The sequence below is a fragment of the Dendropsophus ebraccatus genome, chromosome 5, assembly GCF_027789765.1.
Source record: "Dendropsophus ebraccatus isolate aDenEbr1 chromosome 5, aDenEbr1.pat, whole genome shotgun sequence".
NCBI classification, from domain to species: domain Eukaryota; kingdom Metazoa; phylum Chordata; class Amphibia; order Anura; family Hylidae; genus Dendropsophus; species Dendropsophus ebraccatus.
In genome coordinates this window covers 38,930,873-38,945,884 of record NC_091458.1, presented here as the reverse complement: position 1 = coordinate 38,945,884, position 15,012 = coordinate 38,930,873, and the positions used below count along the sequence as shown (strand labels likewise).

General features: G+C 41.9%; 1 protein-coding gene across 1 annotated transcript in view; it reads right to left on the bottom strand.

The window, feature by feature from the left end:
* Positions 1-15,012, bottom strand: part of RXFP2 (relaxin family peptide receptor 2) — a 199,275-nt gene that overhangs the window by 80,289 nt on the left and 103,974 nt on the right. The window contains exon 3 of the mRNA XM_069972085.1: positions 2,682-2,759. Within this exon, the coding sequence (XP_069828186.1) occupies positions 2,682-2,759 (78 nt within the window). The remainder of the gene's footprint in view (positions 1-2,681; positions 2,760-15,012) is intronic.

Sequence of the window (15,012 nt, the reverse complement as noted above, 5' to 3'; positions counted from 1 at the left end):
CAACATCTGCTAGGATTTCTAGACAGTCCCTGCTCTGCATAACAAAAAGCTCAGATTCAGACTCCTGATGTGTCCGAAAGCTGATTCCATTCATATCATGGCATCCTTTGTGGGGCAATCAGTGTATTCTTATGGAGGAGGCTGAGTGATGCTGTGGTCACATGTCCCTGCACAGGATGCCATTATATAATAGGAACACCAGGAGTAAAAAGCATACATTATTTTTTACTGTATGGGTAAATCAGGCGGAAATCCACAGCAGGACTTTCCGCCTGTCTTTGTGTGCCATAGTCTGTCTATGGGAGGGTGCGCGCTTCTCCACAGCCGCCGCTCTCCACTCAAAGAAGTGTCAGGCTATGGGACACTGAGACAGGCAAGATTCCCCGTCGCCTGATTTACTCAGTGTGAACATACCCTAAAAATGTGGCAGAAGTATATGGTTGTGAAGGCAAAATGTTAGATAATATCTTTGTAAAGGAAAAAAAAACCCACACAGGAATATGATGGATGCCGGCATGCATGGCTTGAACACTTGAAGATTTTACACTCAATTAAAAAAAGAACAAATTTCAAATGAATGCAAGGACTTTCATGGACCATGTCCTTCCAATCGTATTGGTCTAGAGGACTGTAAATCAAGGCTGTTACTGATGCCTAAAATCCTCAGAACTTAGCAAATGTGCAGTTTCCTGGGTTAGTATTACTGTACTAAGCAGCTCTCTTACAACAGGAAAAAAAGGGAGATCAATATGTAATCCATTGTCAGAATAGCATCCTTATACAAGCAGATAAATGATTATTTATAGAGACAAAAAAAAAAAAGTTAAAGTAGCAGTCTGTTTTTTATTGCCCCCAACACTAAAACTATTGACTTGTACTCTTGCAGATAAAAACTTCCTGCTTGCATGGCTGCAGCGCGGTGCCGTGCTTCGGGCCACCACCACACTGGTTCCCCTGGCTCTTCTGAAAATGCGGATGCCGGAGCCCACATGTTAGGACCCGAAGCTGCCTTCCCTTTCAAGAGACTCTGTACCCAGAATCTGCCCCCCAAACCACTTGTACCTTCGGATAGCTGCTTTTAATCCAAGATCTGTCCTGGGGTCCATTCGGCAGGTGATGCAGTTATTGTCCTAAAGAACAACTTTTAAACTGTGTCAAGTATCTGTGCCCTAACTTTGCACCACCCCTCCGTCCCTCCTCCCCACCTTCTTCATCATTATGAATGCCTCTAGAACATTTTCTCCTGTCTGAACACTGCACAGGTGCCTTAATGATCCAGCCCATGTGCCGTCCTTACAAAGGTGGGAAATAGGGGACGATCTGCCTGGAGCATTCCTAATGATGAGGAGGGCGGGGAGGAGGGACAGAGAGGGTGTGCCAGCCTAATGCATAGACGTTCTATGCCCCGGCCGTTGGACACAGGGCTGCCAGTTTTAAAGTTATTTTTTAAGAAAATAATTGCATCACCTGCCAAACGGACCCCAGGACAGATCTTGGATTAAAAGCAGCTATCCGGAGGTACAAGGTTTTTGGATTTGTCAGATTGTGGGTACAGAGTCACTTTCAGCCTTGCAGGGCAACCCCCTGCTCCATGCTACTGCTCGCTTGCTCTCTGTGTTGCACGCATCCCTGGCTCCTAGGGCATTTGAAATTTAATACCATGAAACAGCTGTCTGTGGGTGGATGCCTGGCTTTGGTAATACCTTGTCATGTTGCAATACTCGCAAGTGAGATATGGTGCATTTACACAGGCAGATTTATCTGACAGATTTTTTTAAGCCAAAGCCAGGAACAGACCATAAACAGGGAACAGATCATAAGGAAAGACTGAGATTTCTCCTCTTTTCAAATCCGTTCCTGGCTTTGGCTTCCAAAAAAAAAGTTAGATAAATCTGCCTGTGTAAACGCACCATCAGTCTTTGCCCACCCTGATATTTCCATATTTGTGTCCCAATACTCGCAACCAAATGAGACTTACATACATGTTATGGTGATCTCCTCTCTGAGAGGCACTCCTTGGCAACAGTTTTCCTTCCCTGGAGGGATATCTGGCTATCCCTGTGTTTTTGAGACATGCAATCGAGGTTCCACAGACCCCTTTCTTGCATATTTTGGAATGGTACTGTTCGTACTGTAAAATGCCCCTTGACTTGACAAATACCGGATGGATGGTAAATAAGCATATCAGGTCCCACCAGATTTACGAAGAGGTATGCACCTCGTAATAAATTCCACGGGGCAGGGTTTGATTTAAGGTCTATGTGGGTCTTAATAAATGTCTCCTGCTGTATTTTCTATTGCATTTCATTTATTTTTAACTTCTCATTCTACCTATTAACAGTAAATTGTGTAATCTGCTAGTGTTTCTATATTCATTTTCAGAATTGAATTATGGGTAAAAGTAATTTGAATTGAAATAGTTCTGCCTGACATAATCTGGAACTTTTTTTTTTTCAGTAAGAAGGGACATTCTGTACAGCAAAAGGTTGTGGCTCTTCCTGAAATCTACATAAGTTATTTGTCATGACACATTTTATGCCTATGAGAAAAAATCTGTGTGACGGCTTGCTTGAGTAATGGCAAATCTGGGATGTTTCTTACTGGTTCTTATATTTAAATGGTGTAATAATTCCCTTAATAGAGGAAAAAGATTAGAAAAAGTTCCAGCTTTGGTTACTTACAGCAGTCTTGGGGAATCACCACCTCATTTGGTTTCCAATGTTTTTCAACAAACATATTTGCCCATCCATTGTTGTCTCCTAGAATAATGAAGATTTATCATAGGGTGAGTTGTATACCACAAGATATTACAGATGCAAATGAAACTATGAAGAACACAAGACATAAAAAAGTTCTGCTCACTGCACAGGTATATGCTGGGTATGTAAATAATCTAGAACTTTGGTGATAAATTATTATTCTACATTTATTAAAGCTTAGGTTTCGTATTACAGGAGACAGTCTGATATATTTCAATGTTAACCCTGCTTTATTAGTTATAGAGCATTTTAGGCATGTGTTAGCACTCAGGTCACAGAGAGATGCAGGAGAGACACGGATAGTATACCCTAAGCTCAGCCCCACCCACTGTCCCTGCCTACTTGACGCAAACTGCCCTAAAGTGGCCGCGGACAACTGGGCGGCGGTCCCTGGCCTGGATACGTGAAACAAAAAGACAAGACAAACAAACACAATAAGAATTGTCAACAATCCAGGTCACAACGGTCTGGCAGCAAAAGTACAAAATCAGGATCCAATAGGCGTAGTCAAAAAAGAGGCAATACGGTCAGGGGCAGGCAGCAAGCAGGGATGGTCAGAAATTACAAAGCAGAAGGGTCAGAACAAGCACAGAATAGCAGAGTCAGAAGCAAGCTCAATAACCAGCAAGGAGATCACAGACTGGGGGCGTTTTATAGGAGGCCAGGGGTCTGATCCGGGATACAACTGGACCACTCCCCCGGATCTCCAAGTACAGGCCCCTGACAATAAAACACATCCACTGGCATGAAGGCCTGCCCATCACAGAAAGAACCAAAACAAAGATTAACCATGACATGGCCAGACAGAACTCAGCAGGGGAGGTCGGGTTATGTCTATGAAATCAAGTGAGCGGACAAAATAAACCAGTGTTCAGATGCAATGCAAAACAAAACACAGAAACAGAACAAATACAAGAAAATCAGCATGAGCTGAGGGATGCATCAAGCTCCGCAAAGATACAGTCCGGACAGCGTGCCAGAGGTATATGCTGGGGGTATGGGGACCTAGAAACATATTGGAGAATACAATGGGAATACTCTCAATGTATACCTTTATTGTGTCATAAACTAAACGGGAATACTTACCAGTAATAGCAATTAAAAGTAGCAGGAAAGAAGTATTAGTAGGGACATAACTACTAACTTAAGGGGGTATTCTAATCTCAACCAATATAGTTATACGTGTAGGGTTCATCAGGTTAAAGTGTCACTGTTGTGAATTTTTTTTTTTTTTACAGATATCAATAGTCCAGGCGATTTTAAGAAACTTTGTAATTAGGTTTATGAGCCGAAAAATGCATTTTTATCATGAAAAAGCAGTTTGAAGCTCTGCCCCCTGTCTTCATTGTTCTCCTATGGAGAGAGCTAAATAAAACAACAAAACAGGACAACAAAAAGTTAATCTACAAATACCTCACCCTTTATCTCCTCTGACAGTCACCACTGACCTCTCTTTAACCCCTTAAGGACGGAGCCAATTTTCATTTTTGCGTTTTCGTTTTTTCCTCCTTGTGTTTAAAAGGCCATAGCACTTGCATTTTTTCACCTAGAAACCCACATGAGCCCTTATTTTTTTGCCCCACTAGTTGTACTTTGCAATGACAGGCTGAATTATTGCATAAAATATGCAGCGGAACCAGCAAAAAATTATATGCGCAGTAAAATTGAGTTTTTTTCGTTTTTACACCGTTTGTCCTATGGAAGAACTGATATGTTATATATGTTCCTTAAGACGGTACGATTAAAATGATATGCAACTTGCATAACTTTTATATCATTTGATGGCTTTTAAAAAAATTAAACTTTCTACAGCAAAAAAATGTTCCCTAAAATCGCTCTATTCCCATGCGTATAGGGCTTTTATCCTTTGGTCTATGGGGCTGATTGAGGTATCATTTTTTGCGCCATGATGTGTTCTTTCTATCGGTACCTTGATTGCGTATATGCGACTTTTTGATCACTTTTCATTACAATGTTTTTCGATTTGATGCGACCAAAAATGCGCAATTTTTGCACTTTGGCGGGTATTTCAGCTTACGCCGTTTACCGTGCGAGTTCAGAAATGTGATAAATTAAGAGTTTGCGCGATTACGCACGTGGAGATACCAAACATGTTTAATTATTTATTTATTTTATTTAGAAAATGGGAAAAGGGGGGTGATTCAGACTTTTATTAGGGGAGGGGGCTTTTTATTTATATGAACACTTTTTTAACTTTCACATTAATTTGAAGTCCCCCTGGGGGACTTCTAATACAGCTATTAGAGATCAGTGTAGCTGTATTGGTCTGCAGCACGGGACCGTGGCTATGAGCGGGAAAGGTCCGATCACTGCTCCCGCTAATTAACACCACTAATCAAACATGACAGCTGCATCTAACAGTGTTAAATGCAGCCCATCCCTGGTGTCTAGTGGCGGGATTCCCCCCCCCCGCGATGCGATCTTACCGAGCCGGGCCTCAGCGACGTAATGCCGCTGATCCCGTCTGGGTATTCTATTGCAATGGTCTGCTGCAATGGTCTGGGGGCGGGGGGAATCCCGCCACTAGACACCAGGGATGGGCTGCATTTAACACTGTTAGATGCAGCTGTCATGTTCGACAGCTGCATCTAGTGGTGTTAATTAGCGGGAGCAGTGATCGGACCGTTCCCGGTCATAGCCACGGTCCTTTTCCGGACATATGACGTACGGGTACATCATATGTCCCTAAGAGGTTAAATATATTAGCAGTGATTTTGCATGCTTGCCTCCTTTTCCTGATATGCTGCTGTATCCCTCCCATTGTTGACAGATTGTGGTCTAGATTACCGACCACCAACTGTAAAGATCATTGTAAGGACTTTTCAATTGAGCGACGATCACATGGAACGCCACTCGTCATCTGGAGCTCGTTGTCCCATGTAAAAGGGCATTGAAGCCTAAATTAGAGTTTTGTTGGGATTATGTTTTGGAGCCTCTGCTCTGTTGCTGCTTCTTATCTTGCTGTGTACCACATTGGGAGGTAAGTGCAACTATGGTCAACGAGTAAGGTCCTAATTATGGGTAGTTATGATGTTTCTTCTCTGACCACTGAAGTTGGTGACAGCAGCAGATAACAAGTTCTGTATTCCTGGGGGTTGCTTGAATAGAAGATACTGCAGAAGATTAAGCACAATTAAAATAAAAGGGAACATTTTTGTTGGAAGAGTTAAAATTCACTGCTGAAATGAGGAAAGGAGAAATAACTGTATCCCAATGCTCATCAATTAAACATTGTACATTCTACATGACGAGCCAGTTGAATTGTCTGCACAGCTGATATGATCAGAAGCTTTGAGAAACAGCTTATAAGGCACACAGTAAAAAAAAAAAAAGGAAGTTTCACACAAAGTATAAATTCATTAAACAACCGCCTTAGTTGCAGTTTTGCAACCACGGCTGTTATTTATTGAATTTGCTGATTGCTTTATTTGCTATGGAATCCCGGCCGGAGTGTATACACTCTTGCTGGGATACCATGCAGCCGCACAAAATACTTATATGTCAGATTTGTGCAATGGTTATTCATTAAATAGCGGCCGCACAAAACTACAGTGCAGACAATGTAAAGTGCATCTCCGGCCGCATTTTACATTGTCTGCTATGGGTAATTGGAATGCGGGCACACCCGTATGCGCCCGCATTCCAATTAGTACCGGCCGGGATGAACTCCACAAGTGGCGGCCGTTCTGTGACATGGCCGTGTCACAGACGGCCTCTGTCATACAGCTTGTGAATCTGACCTCAGTCCATATACTAAGCCACAGGGATGACTTGCAGTTCCCTACAACTTTCTTATGGCACCGAGCTGTACCTTTACATGACTCCATATGGATTCATACAGACATTTTAGTATGCTCCATCAGATACCATGTGCAGAAAGAAAGGTGTTTAAGAACTATAAACTTAATTACTTTCATGGTATAAACCCCTTAGTGACCCCCAATATAACATTTTTCAGTAGTCACTACTGAACTACACCACTAAAATCTGCCTTCAAGAGACTGCACCTGGATACAAGTAAGTATAGCTGTGTTTTACAGCATGATAACAAAAAAAATAAAACGTAATGCAAATTGCCAACCTGCTTTAGATCACATCTCTTGTTGATTTAGGTTTTGAAAATTATACTGACAGTAATGCCTAATGAAGGTCCCTGGTGTAGTAGGGATGCTAGTAGGGTGTCTGTCACTTTTGTCACACTGTTACCTATGTTCTCAAACACAATCTGCTCTGAAAGGATGTTCCAAAACCAAGAGGTTCAAGAATCAAGCCGCGATTTCCTATAGGGAATATTGTAAATCTGTTTAATAATTTTTTACCCTCCATGGGTCAGGTGCAGAGCGCCTGTTCCACAAAGTGGTGATTCCCCCGTAACCTCCTTAGAGCAGCAGCACACCCATAAGGTAAAAAAATCAGATGTCAAAATCAGTGGGGAGATGGCACTTACTCCTGGCTACTGTTTGTCTTCATATGTACTGCAGCCTCTAATGATAGTCACATGACCATCACTAGAGGCTGCAGTACAGATGGAGATACAGCTAGAAGCATTGAGTTACAAAAAAAATATTAGAAACTCACAAAACAATGACAGAATATAGTGACTCTTTTACATTGTGTACCGCTAAATGATGCTATTTTACTATATATACTTTTTAGTACAACTCATGACAAGGAAACGTAATCTTTCAAATAAGTTGATGTCAGAAAGTTATATAGATCTGTAATTTACTTCTCAAGTCTTCTAGTTCTTATCAGCTGCTCTATGTCACGCAGGAAATGATGTATTCTTTCCAGTCTGACACAGTCCACTCTGCTGCCACCTCTGCCCATGACAGGAACTGTCCAGAGCAGTAGAAAATCCCCATAAAAAACCTTTCCTCCTCTTGACAGTTCCTGTCATGGACAGAGGCGGGAGCAGAGAGCACTGTGTCATACTGGAAAGAATGTACCACTTCCTGCAGGACATACAGCAGCTGATAAGTACTGTAAGACTGGAGATGATTAAATAGAGATAAATTACAACAATCTATATAAATTTTTTACGCTAGTTGATCTGAAGAAAATACATTTTACCAGAGTACCCCTTTAAGCCTTAGCTAGCCTTGGCTAGAGTTCTGTATGATGGAATGGTGAAATATAGACTGAAGAGCCCAGGCTCAGCAGCAATGTGTCCTTGAAACATGCTTATAAATATTGGCAGCTTCTTCACACTGGAATCTATTGTCTTCTCAGGTTGAACATGACTTAGACTTTGGACATTAATGAATATGAAAATTGTGTTATTTGAAATATTAAATACAAATGATGGCTAATTACAATGTAAATGTAAAAAATTGATTTACTTTCGACAAAGCGGCTTAGATGAGAATACTGATTTAACATCAGTATTCTCTACTGTTTCTTGAGTGTGATTTGAATAAAGACCTGTTAAAATCAATCAGCGCTAAAAGACACTGTAACAATAGGTCAAAGTATTCTACATAATAAAATTCGCACAAACAAAAAGAAGTTTGTGGTTAGTAAAATTTTACCAACAGATTGTGACACAACATGAAAAAAGGCACCATGAAGTACAGTTATTTTTAAAAAAGTTACTAGAGTGTAAATGATAAGGACAAGGATAAAAAAAGTATAAACTTATGTTGGGAAATAGTACAGTAAGATCCAGTAGCTTCAGATTTTAAAGGGGTTGGCCACTTTATAGTAAAATTGCTCAGTGTACAGTATTAGTCACTGTACTCACTGTATATACTGACAGCAGCTCCCTGTGTGCCTCATAGAGCTAAAAAATCAGACTCCTCTCCTCCAGGCTGTGCTGCCCTGCTCTGTGGTAAGTCTGTTCATAAGATGCCCGACATGGAGGAGCATGTGACCCTACCCCACCTCCGTGTCCACCACTGAGCCTGTATATACTCATGGAGGACGGCCATCTTATGAACAGACTTACCACAGCGCAGCCTGGAGGAGGGGAATCTGATTTTAGCTCTATGATGTACACAGGGAGCTGCTGTCAGTAAGTAATGTGAATACACTTACTGATACTGTACACTGAACAAATTTACTATAAAGTGGCCAACCCTTTAAAATGGTCACTATCATTTCAACCAACTTCCCATAATTTCATAATCTATTTAATCTGTAATATTGGTAAATCACTTCATATTCCAAAAAGTATTCCCTAACCCCCCCCCCCCCAAAAAAAACCCAAAAAAAAACTTTATCCATCTCTAGTGACAAAGAAACCAGGACAGAACACAGTTTTTAGCTACTGCTACAGTATGTTCAGGAAAGAGAGAAAGTGAGGTAGAGAGATAGAGATGGGATGTGCAATCTTAGGCAATGTTCACATGCTCTAAGACATCGGGCGTGTCACAGAACAACTGCGGTCTGTAAAGTTCACCCCGGCTTATACTGCAGTACCGGCCGGATGAACATTATTTCTTTTGAATTGGAATACGGGCACATTCGGGTATGCCTATGTTCCAGTTAACCATAGTAGACAATGTAAAGTACGTCCCGAGCTGTACTTTACATTGTCTGCACAGTCAATTTCGTGCAGCCGCTATTCAACAAATAGCAGTTGCACAAAATGTCATTTTTTTGTGCGGCCGCATGGAATCCCGGCCAGAGTGTATACAGTGTGCATACACCCAGGCCGGGGTTTCATAGAGTTTAATTTGATCAGCTGCTGTCACTAAAGACGTCCGTTGTTAAATGAAAGTATACTGTGTGTAAATGAGGCCTTAAAGTGTACCCGTCATCATAAAAAAACTTTTGACCTGTCATAGAGACGTCAAAAGTTTTAATTGGTCCGGGTCAGAGTGTTCAGACTCGTACTGATCATGAGAACGAGCCAGGAGAATAGAGAAGGTTGGGCTCCTAATGTGAATCTATCGAGTCTGACTCTTTTCACTGACACAGATTATTCTCACTATCAGTACCAGTGTGAACACTCAGACCCGAACTGATCAAAACTTACTATATCTCGTTCGGTATTTGATAAGCTGGGGCTGCTAAACTTGGATAAAGCTCTAAGGTTGTCTGGAAAACATGGATATAGCCAATGACTATATCCATGTTTTCCACATAGCCTTAGGGCTTTATCCAAGTTCAGCAGCCACCGCTAATCAAATGCCAAAAGTTCGGGTTCGGATCGACTCGAGCATGCTCCAGGTTCGCTCATCTCTAATCTCTATACATGTCATTTTTTTTATGATGACTGGTACACTTCAAGGCCCGTCTCCATCCCCTATCATTTAGAGATATGATTTACAGCAAACCCCATGGACAGTAGACTGGAGCTGACCCTTTTGGCTTCTATGGGATGGTTTTCTAGGCATGTTCTGTAATCTGTCCAAATGCCAGTGTACATTGTACCTTTTATTGTAATCCTGCCTTTGATGGCTAATGCTGAAAAGCAATCCTTATGGTATAGGAAATCTCAACCTATTGTTAGGCTCAGTCGCCAGACTAAAAACTACAGGTTCAGTATTCTCCATCCAGCAAAATTTAGCAATTTACTTTATAGGAAGCCCTATGCACAGAGGAAAATACACTGGATTTGACTCTATTGAGTTCTGTGGGTCATGCTCTTTGACCTGTTCAAAGGTCATTATACAGAGAGGGGCAGGAGGTGGGCTGTTACCATCACCTAATGTAAATAACCTGTTCCTATTTAACCTATATACTGGTGTCATCTTTCATTGTAATCCTGCCTCCTTATAGAAAGGAAGTGTCTACCTATTGTTAGGCTCAGTGGCCAGACTGAAACCCGCAATATGCAGCATTCTCCATCCCCCAGCATTTAAACATATGCTTTACAGCAAGCTACATGAACATGTGAAAATACACTGTAGCTGAATCTATTGACTTCTATGAGATAGTTTTCTAAGCATGCTCTGTGATCTATCCAAAGGCCATTGTACATGGAGGGGCAGAAGGTGGGATGTGGCCATCACCTAGTGTTCAATACCATTCTACCTATATACTGTTTCCCCTTTCACTCTAATCTTGCCTTTGATGTTAAACTGAAAAGTGATCCTTATAGAACAGGACGTGTCAGTCTATTGTTAAGCTCAGTGGCCAGAATGAAAACTGCAAAATTTCAGGAATAATTTAAAAATTCACTTAATAAAATTTAATAAAATTCTCAAAAATATATTTAACTTAAATCTTAATTTAAGAAACTGTTCCCTCAGTAACATCAATTCCACAAGTAACTAGTAATGCATGTTGTAACTGCGCTGCTATTTACTCACACAATGATCATGTGCAATAATCGTGCTCTCATGAGAACCCTATGAAGCTCCATTACTAGGCAGCCTGGCTATTATCTGCTGTATCATGTGGAAATTATTATACAGCAATGTCCAAAACACATCAGCACCGTGCCCGGAGGGAGAAGGCTGATAATGATTTATGTATTGATACTAGGCGCTCTATAGTACACAGTGCTGCTTCTGTGTATTTTCTGTTAATTGTGTGGTAATGAAGTAAGCCAATAATTGAGTTTAGTATTGGCAATGATCCTCAGACATTCCTCAGAGCGATAGAGAGTCTTAGATTTGATCTTCCATGGCCCATGGCCAGACCAGGAATAGTGGAGCCTAGATGTCCCTGGGCTAAAAATGTGGTAGCTGGTACTTCATAGTAGCTGTGTCATTAATATTCGATAATTGTCTACAGATCCCAATGCTAACAAGATCCAACGATATCTCCTATTCACATAGCAGTGTAGAGAGATAGAGAGATGGAGTAATGAAGTCAGAAGACAAAGTAAAGCACAGTAACTATGACCCTTTGCTATAAAAGCAGCATAATAAATGTTGTTCCTAAATATTAAAACATTTCTATTGATTGGGATGGGATGGATTTATAGCCCAGTGGAATAAAGAAAATACATAGCTTACTTACTATGTATATTATATAGTAAATGCTGAGCTTGTCTATGTGTGGTCACTCAGGCCTTCATGTCCGGATACTGGGATGAACTGGTCTAATGAAAAAATTAGAATCCTGGCTGGAAACATCTGTATTGTAGATCATGTCTAGAGATGAGTGAATCTGCAGTAGGAACGAAACAAAGTGCTTTGTTCCTATCTGTATTCTGCTCCTCTCCAAGTGCTGGGAAAAGCTGGATCCAGTCCTGGGAAACTTCTCCCAGTTTCCCAGGACTGGATCCAGCTTTTCTCAGCACCCAGGAAGAAGCGGCAGAGAGCGGAGCAGACTTCAAAGCCTGCAGCCTGATGAGCAGAATACAGATAGGAACAATGGGGGAGATTTATCAAACATGGTGTGAAGTGAAACTGGCTCAGTTGCCCCTAGCAACCAATCAGATTGCACCTTTCATTTTCCTAAGCGTCTGTGAGGAATGAAAGGTGGAATCTGATTGGTTGCTAGGGGCAACTGAGCCAGTTTCACTTTACACCATGTTTGATAAATCTCCCCCATTGTGCTTCACTTCGTTCCTACTGTAAATTCGCTCATCTCTAATCATGTCCATTTTCTATCAATTTCTTCATCCAACCAATTCATAAGTACTAGTGCTTCTAGTGTATATAGCCTCGGGATTACATCTGATCCCTACTACCTGGTCTGTGCTCCCTCCTCTGCTGTGCATGTGGTTCTGTCTCTAGTCTGCCTATAAGGTGTGCACACAATCTATTCCGGATTCTTAAAGGACCAATGCACACATCCAAATTTCCCCCCTTCTAAGTATCTGCTATCACCTGCTATATCAGGCAGACACACCTGATCCACCATGGACAAGCACTAGCTTCTTAAGGCCCTATTCCACGGGTCGTTTAGAGGAGCAATATCGTTCGTATTCGGCCGATAATGGCCGCAACGAACGATATTCGTCCCGTGGAATAGAGTGCAACGATCAGCCGACATCGTTCATGTCGGCTGATCGTTGCAGTCGCTTGTTTTTCAACATGTTGAAAAACAAGCGACTGACATAGCAGCGATCTGCTGCCGTCGCTCCGTTGAATAGGACCGTCGGCAGCAGATGCTGCTATATCCTATGGGCTGCCCGGATGATCAGCGATCCCCCGGGCAGCCCCCCCGCAGCTCCCCGCCGCCCCCTCCCGCACTCACCCGCTCGCTGACACCGCGTTGAATAGCGGCGGCAGCGAGCGGGGAACGAGGAGCAAACGAGCGCTAATAGCGCTCGTTTGCTCCTACAAACGACTCGTGGAATAGGGGCATTAGTTTGCTAGGGCTCTCGGTGAAGGCGCTCTTGTTGAGTTTTATATGCAGTGTACCGTACTACCTCTCCATTGTAAGGGCCCTATGAAACGGAAAGATTATTGTGCAAAAAATTGTTAAATCTTTCGAATTTAAGCGACAATCTTTCCGTGTGTATGCAGGCAACCATCAAAGCGACTAACGAAAATTTGTTTGTATGTCGTTGATCCCATTTTCTGAGCTGACCATAAAATCATCATTAATCTTTCGCTAGTTGTTCGCAAAGCTTTCAGTGAAAGCAATTATGAACATATGTAGACTAGAGTGTATGGATAATCGTAATTGCAATTGCAACTAAAAACTATTGTTCTGTTTATTATGGTGAATGATTTCAGGTCATTCCCATGTCCTCTCGTTTGCAATCGTTTATCTTAAATCGGTACGATCTAATAGGATCCTAAGATTCAGACTATTTGCTATGAACCTGGCTGCCCACCGTGACTTCATTTACTGTTCCTTACTACAGTCTAACAAATTTGCCTAGACTGGAACTTTCTTTTACCTAATCTCTCGGTGCCTCTGGTTGCCCACTCCAGGATGAGGTATACCATATTGAAAGACACAGATCAGCCAATGATCGGCTTCTTGACTTGGAAGTCCTGCCAAAAGACTGCTATGGGGCACCACAGAGATAGATGATGCTACCAAGAGTGATCAACCATCCATGGTTGGACCATCCATCAAAAAACTATTTTTCTATGGGCTGATATTGTCTATCGACATCTGTATCACACATTTAGGATTGGAAGCCAACTAAAGCTCTAAATGCTAAAAGATCCTGTCAAGTAAAATGTATGAATTGTCTATGAATAAAAATGCTTTTGAAGTAAAGAAGAAAGAATAATAGACAAATTATCTGTTCTGCAATAGCAATTGATAGTATAACACATGCGCTGAGTGTTACCAGCACACTGACATCCTTCTCTTCTGTATCATTTTCTCCACTCAAGTTGAGCCTGAAAAGTTAAAAGTTTATCATTTTCCACATTTTTTTTCATTTGTGGCAGGTGCCAAAAACCTTGAACTGTCTAAGTTACTTACAAAGATCAATAGGGAAATGTTGGCGATGCTTGACCATGGATGCTCATAGTTCTACACAGAACTGAGTGTGTTTCACAGTGAACACAGCACAACTGTGTGTTCCTATTCATATAAGGCATATGGATGTCATCAGGTTCAGTTCAGCCAGTCTTATGAACTTCAGCAAAAAAGTTCAGCTTGGACCAAACTATTGGTAATGGTCCAAGGACCTGTATATAACACTTTCTAAGAGCCCTAAAATCCCCATAAAACCCTGTTGGATAACCTGGTAGAATATACAATATAAGCACCTTTGAGCAGTTTTTATGGCTAAGTTAAAGGGGTAGTCTGGCTAGGACCCCCTTTGTTTAGAGTGCCTAGGGCTTGCCTCTTGCCTCTTAGGCTTCCATGCTGCTGCCCGCATTTGCTGCCTCGGTCCTTTATGAGTGGCTGCTTCCTCGTATAAAGAGGGGACTTAACACATGACGTGGCCGGCCCACTCAGCCATTCAGTGGCACAGGTGGGACCACTCTGAGGTCATGTAATTCTTGCTGCGATGAGGCTGACTCTATTTTAGAAGGTTCAGCAAAAGCAAACTGCTCAAGGTTTGAGTTTGCAGCAAACTGAATTTATAGCACGTTAGCCTGAATGGTGGATTTAAAGGGAATCTGCCAGCACCCAGGCCCTACCTGAGGTCCTGACAGTGTGCTGTAGCTGGCAGTGCACTAGTGTTATCATTTTACCTTTTGGTAATTTGTCTGTGCAGTGGGTTATGCACAATATCAGGTCTCCTACTGTAGTGAAGAGTCAAAGAGGAGTTTTGGCTCTGTGTTTGTGCCACACTCTAGCACACCTCCCCACTGCTTCCTCCTCCCTCTTCTTCATGAATAATCAATGCTGCCCAGCCTTCTGCTCGCTCAGCTGTCAGCCAGTGTCTCTGATTGCAGATCAGAGACACTGGCTG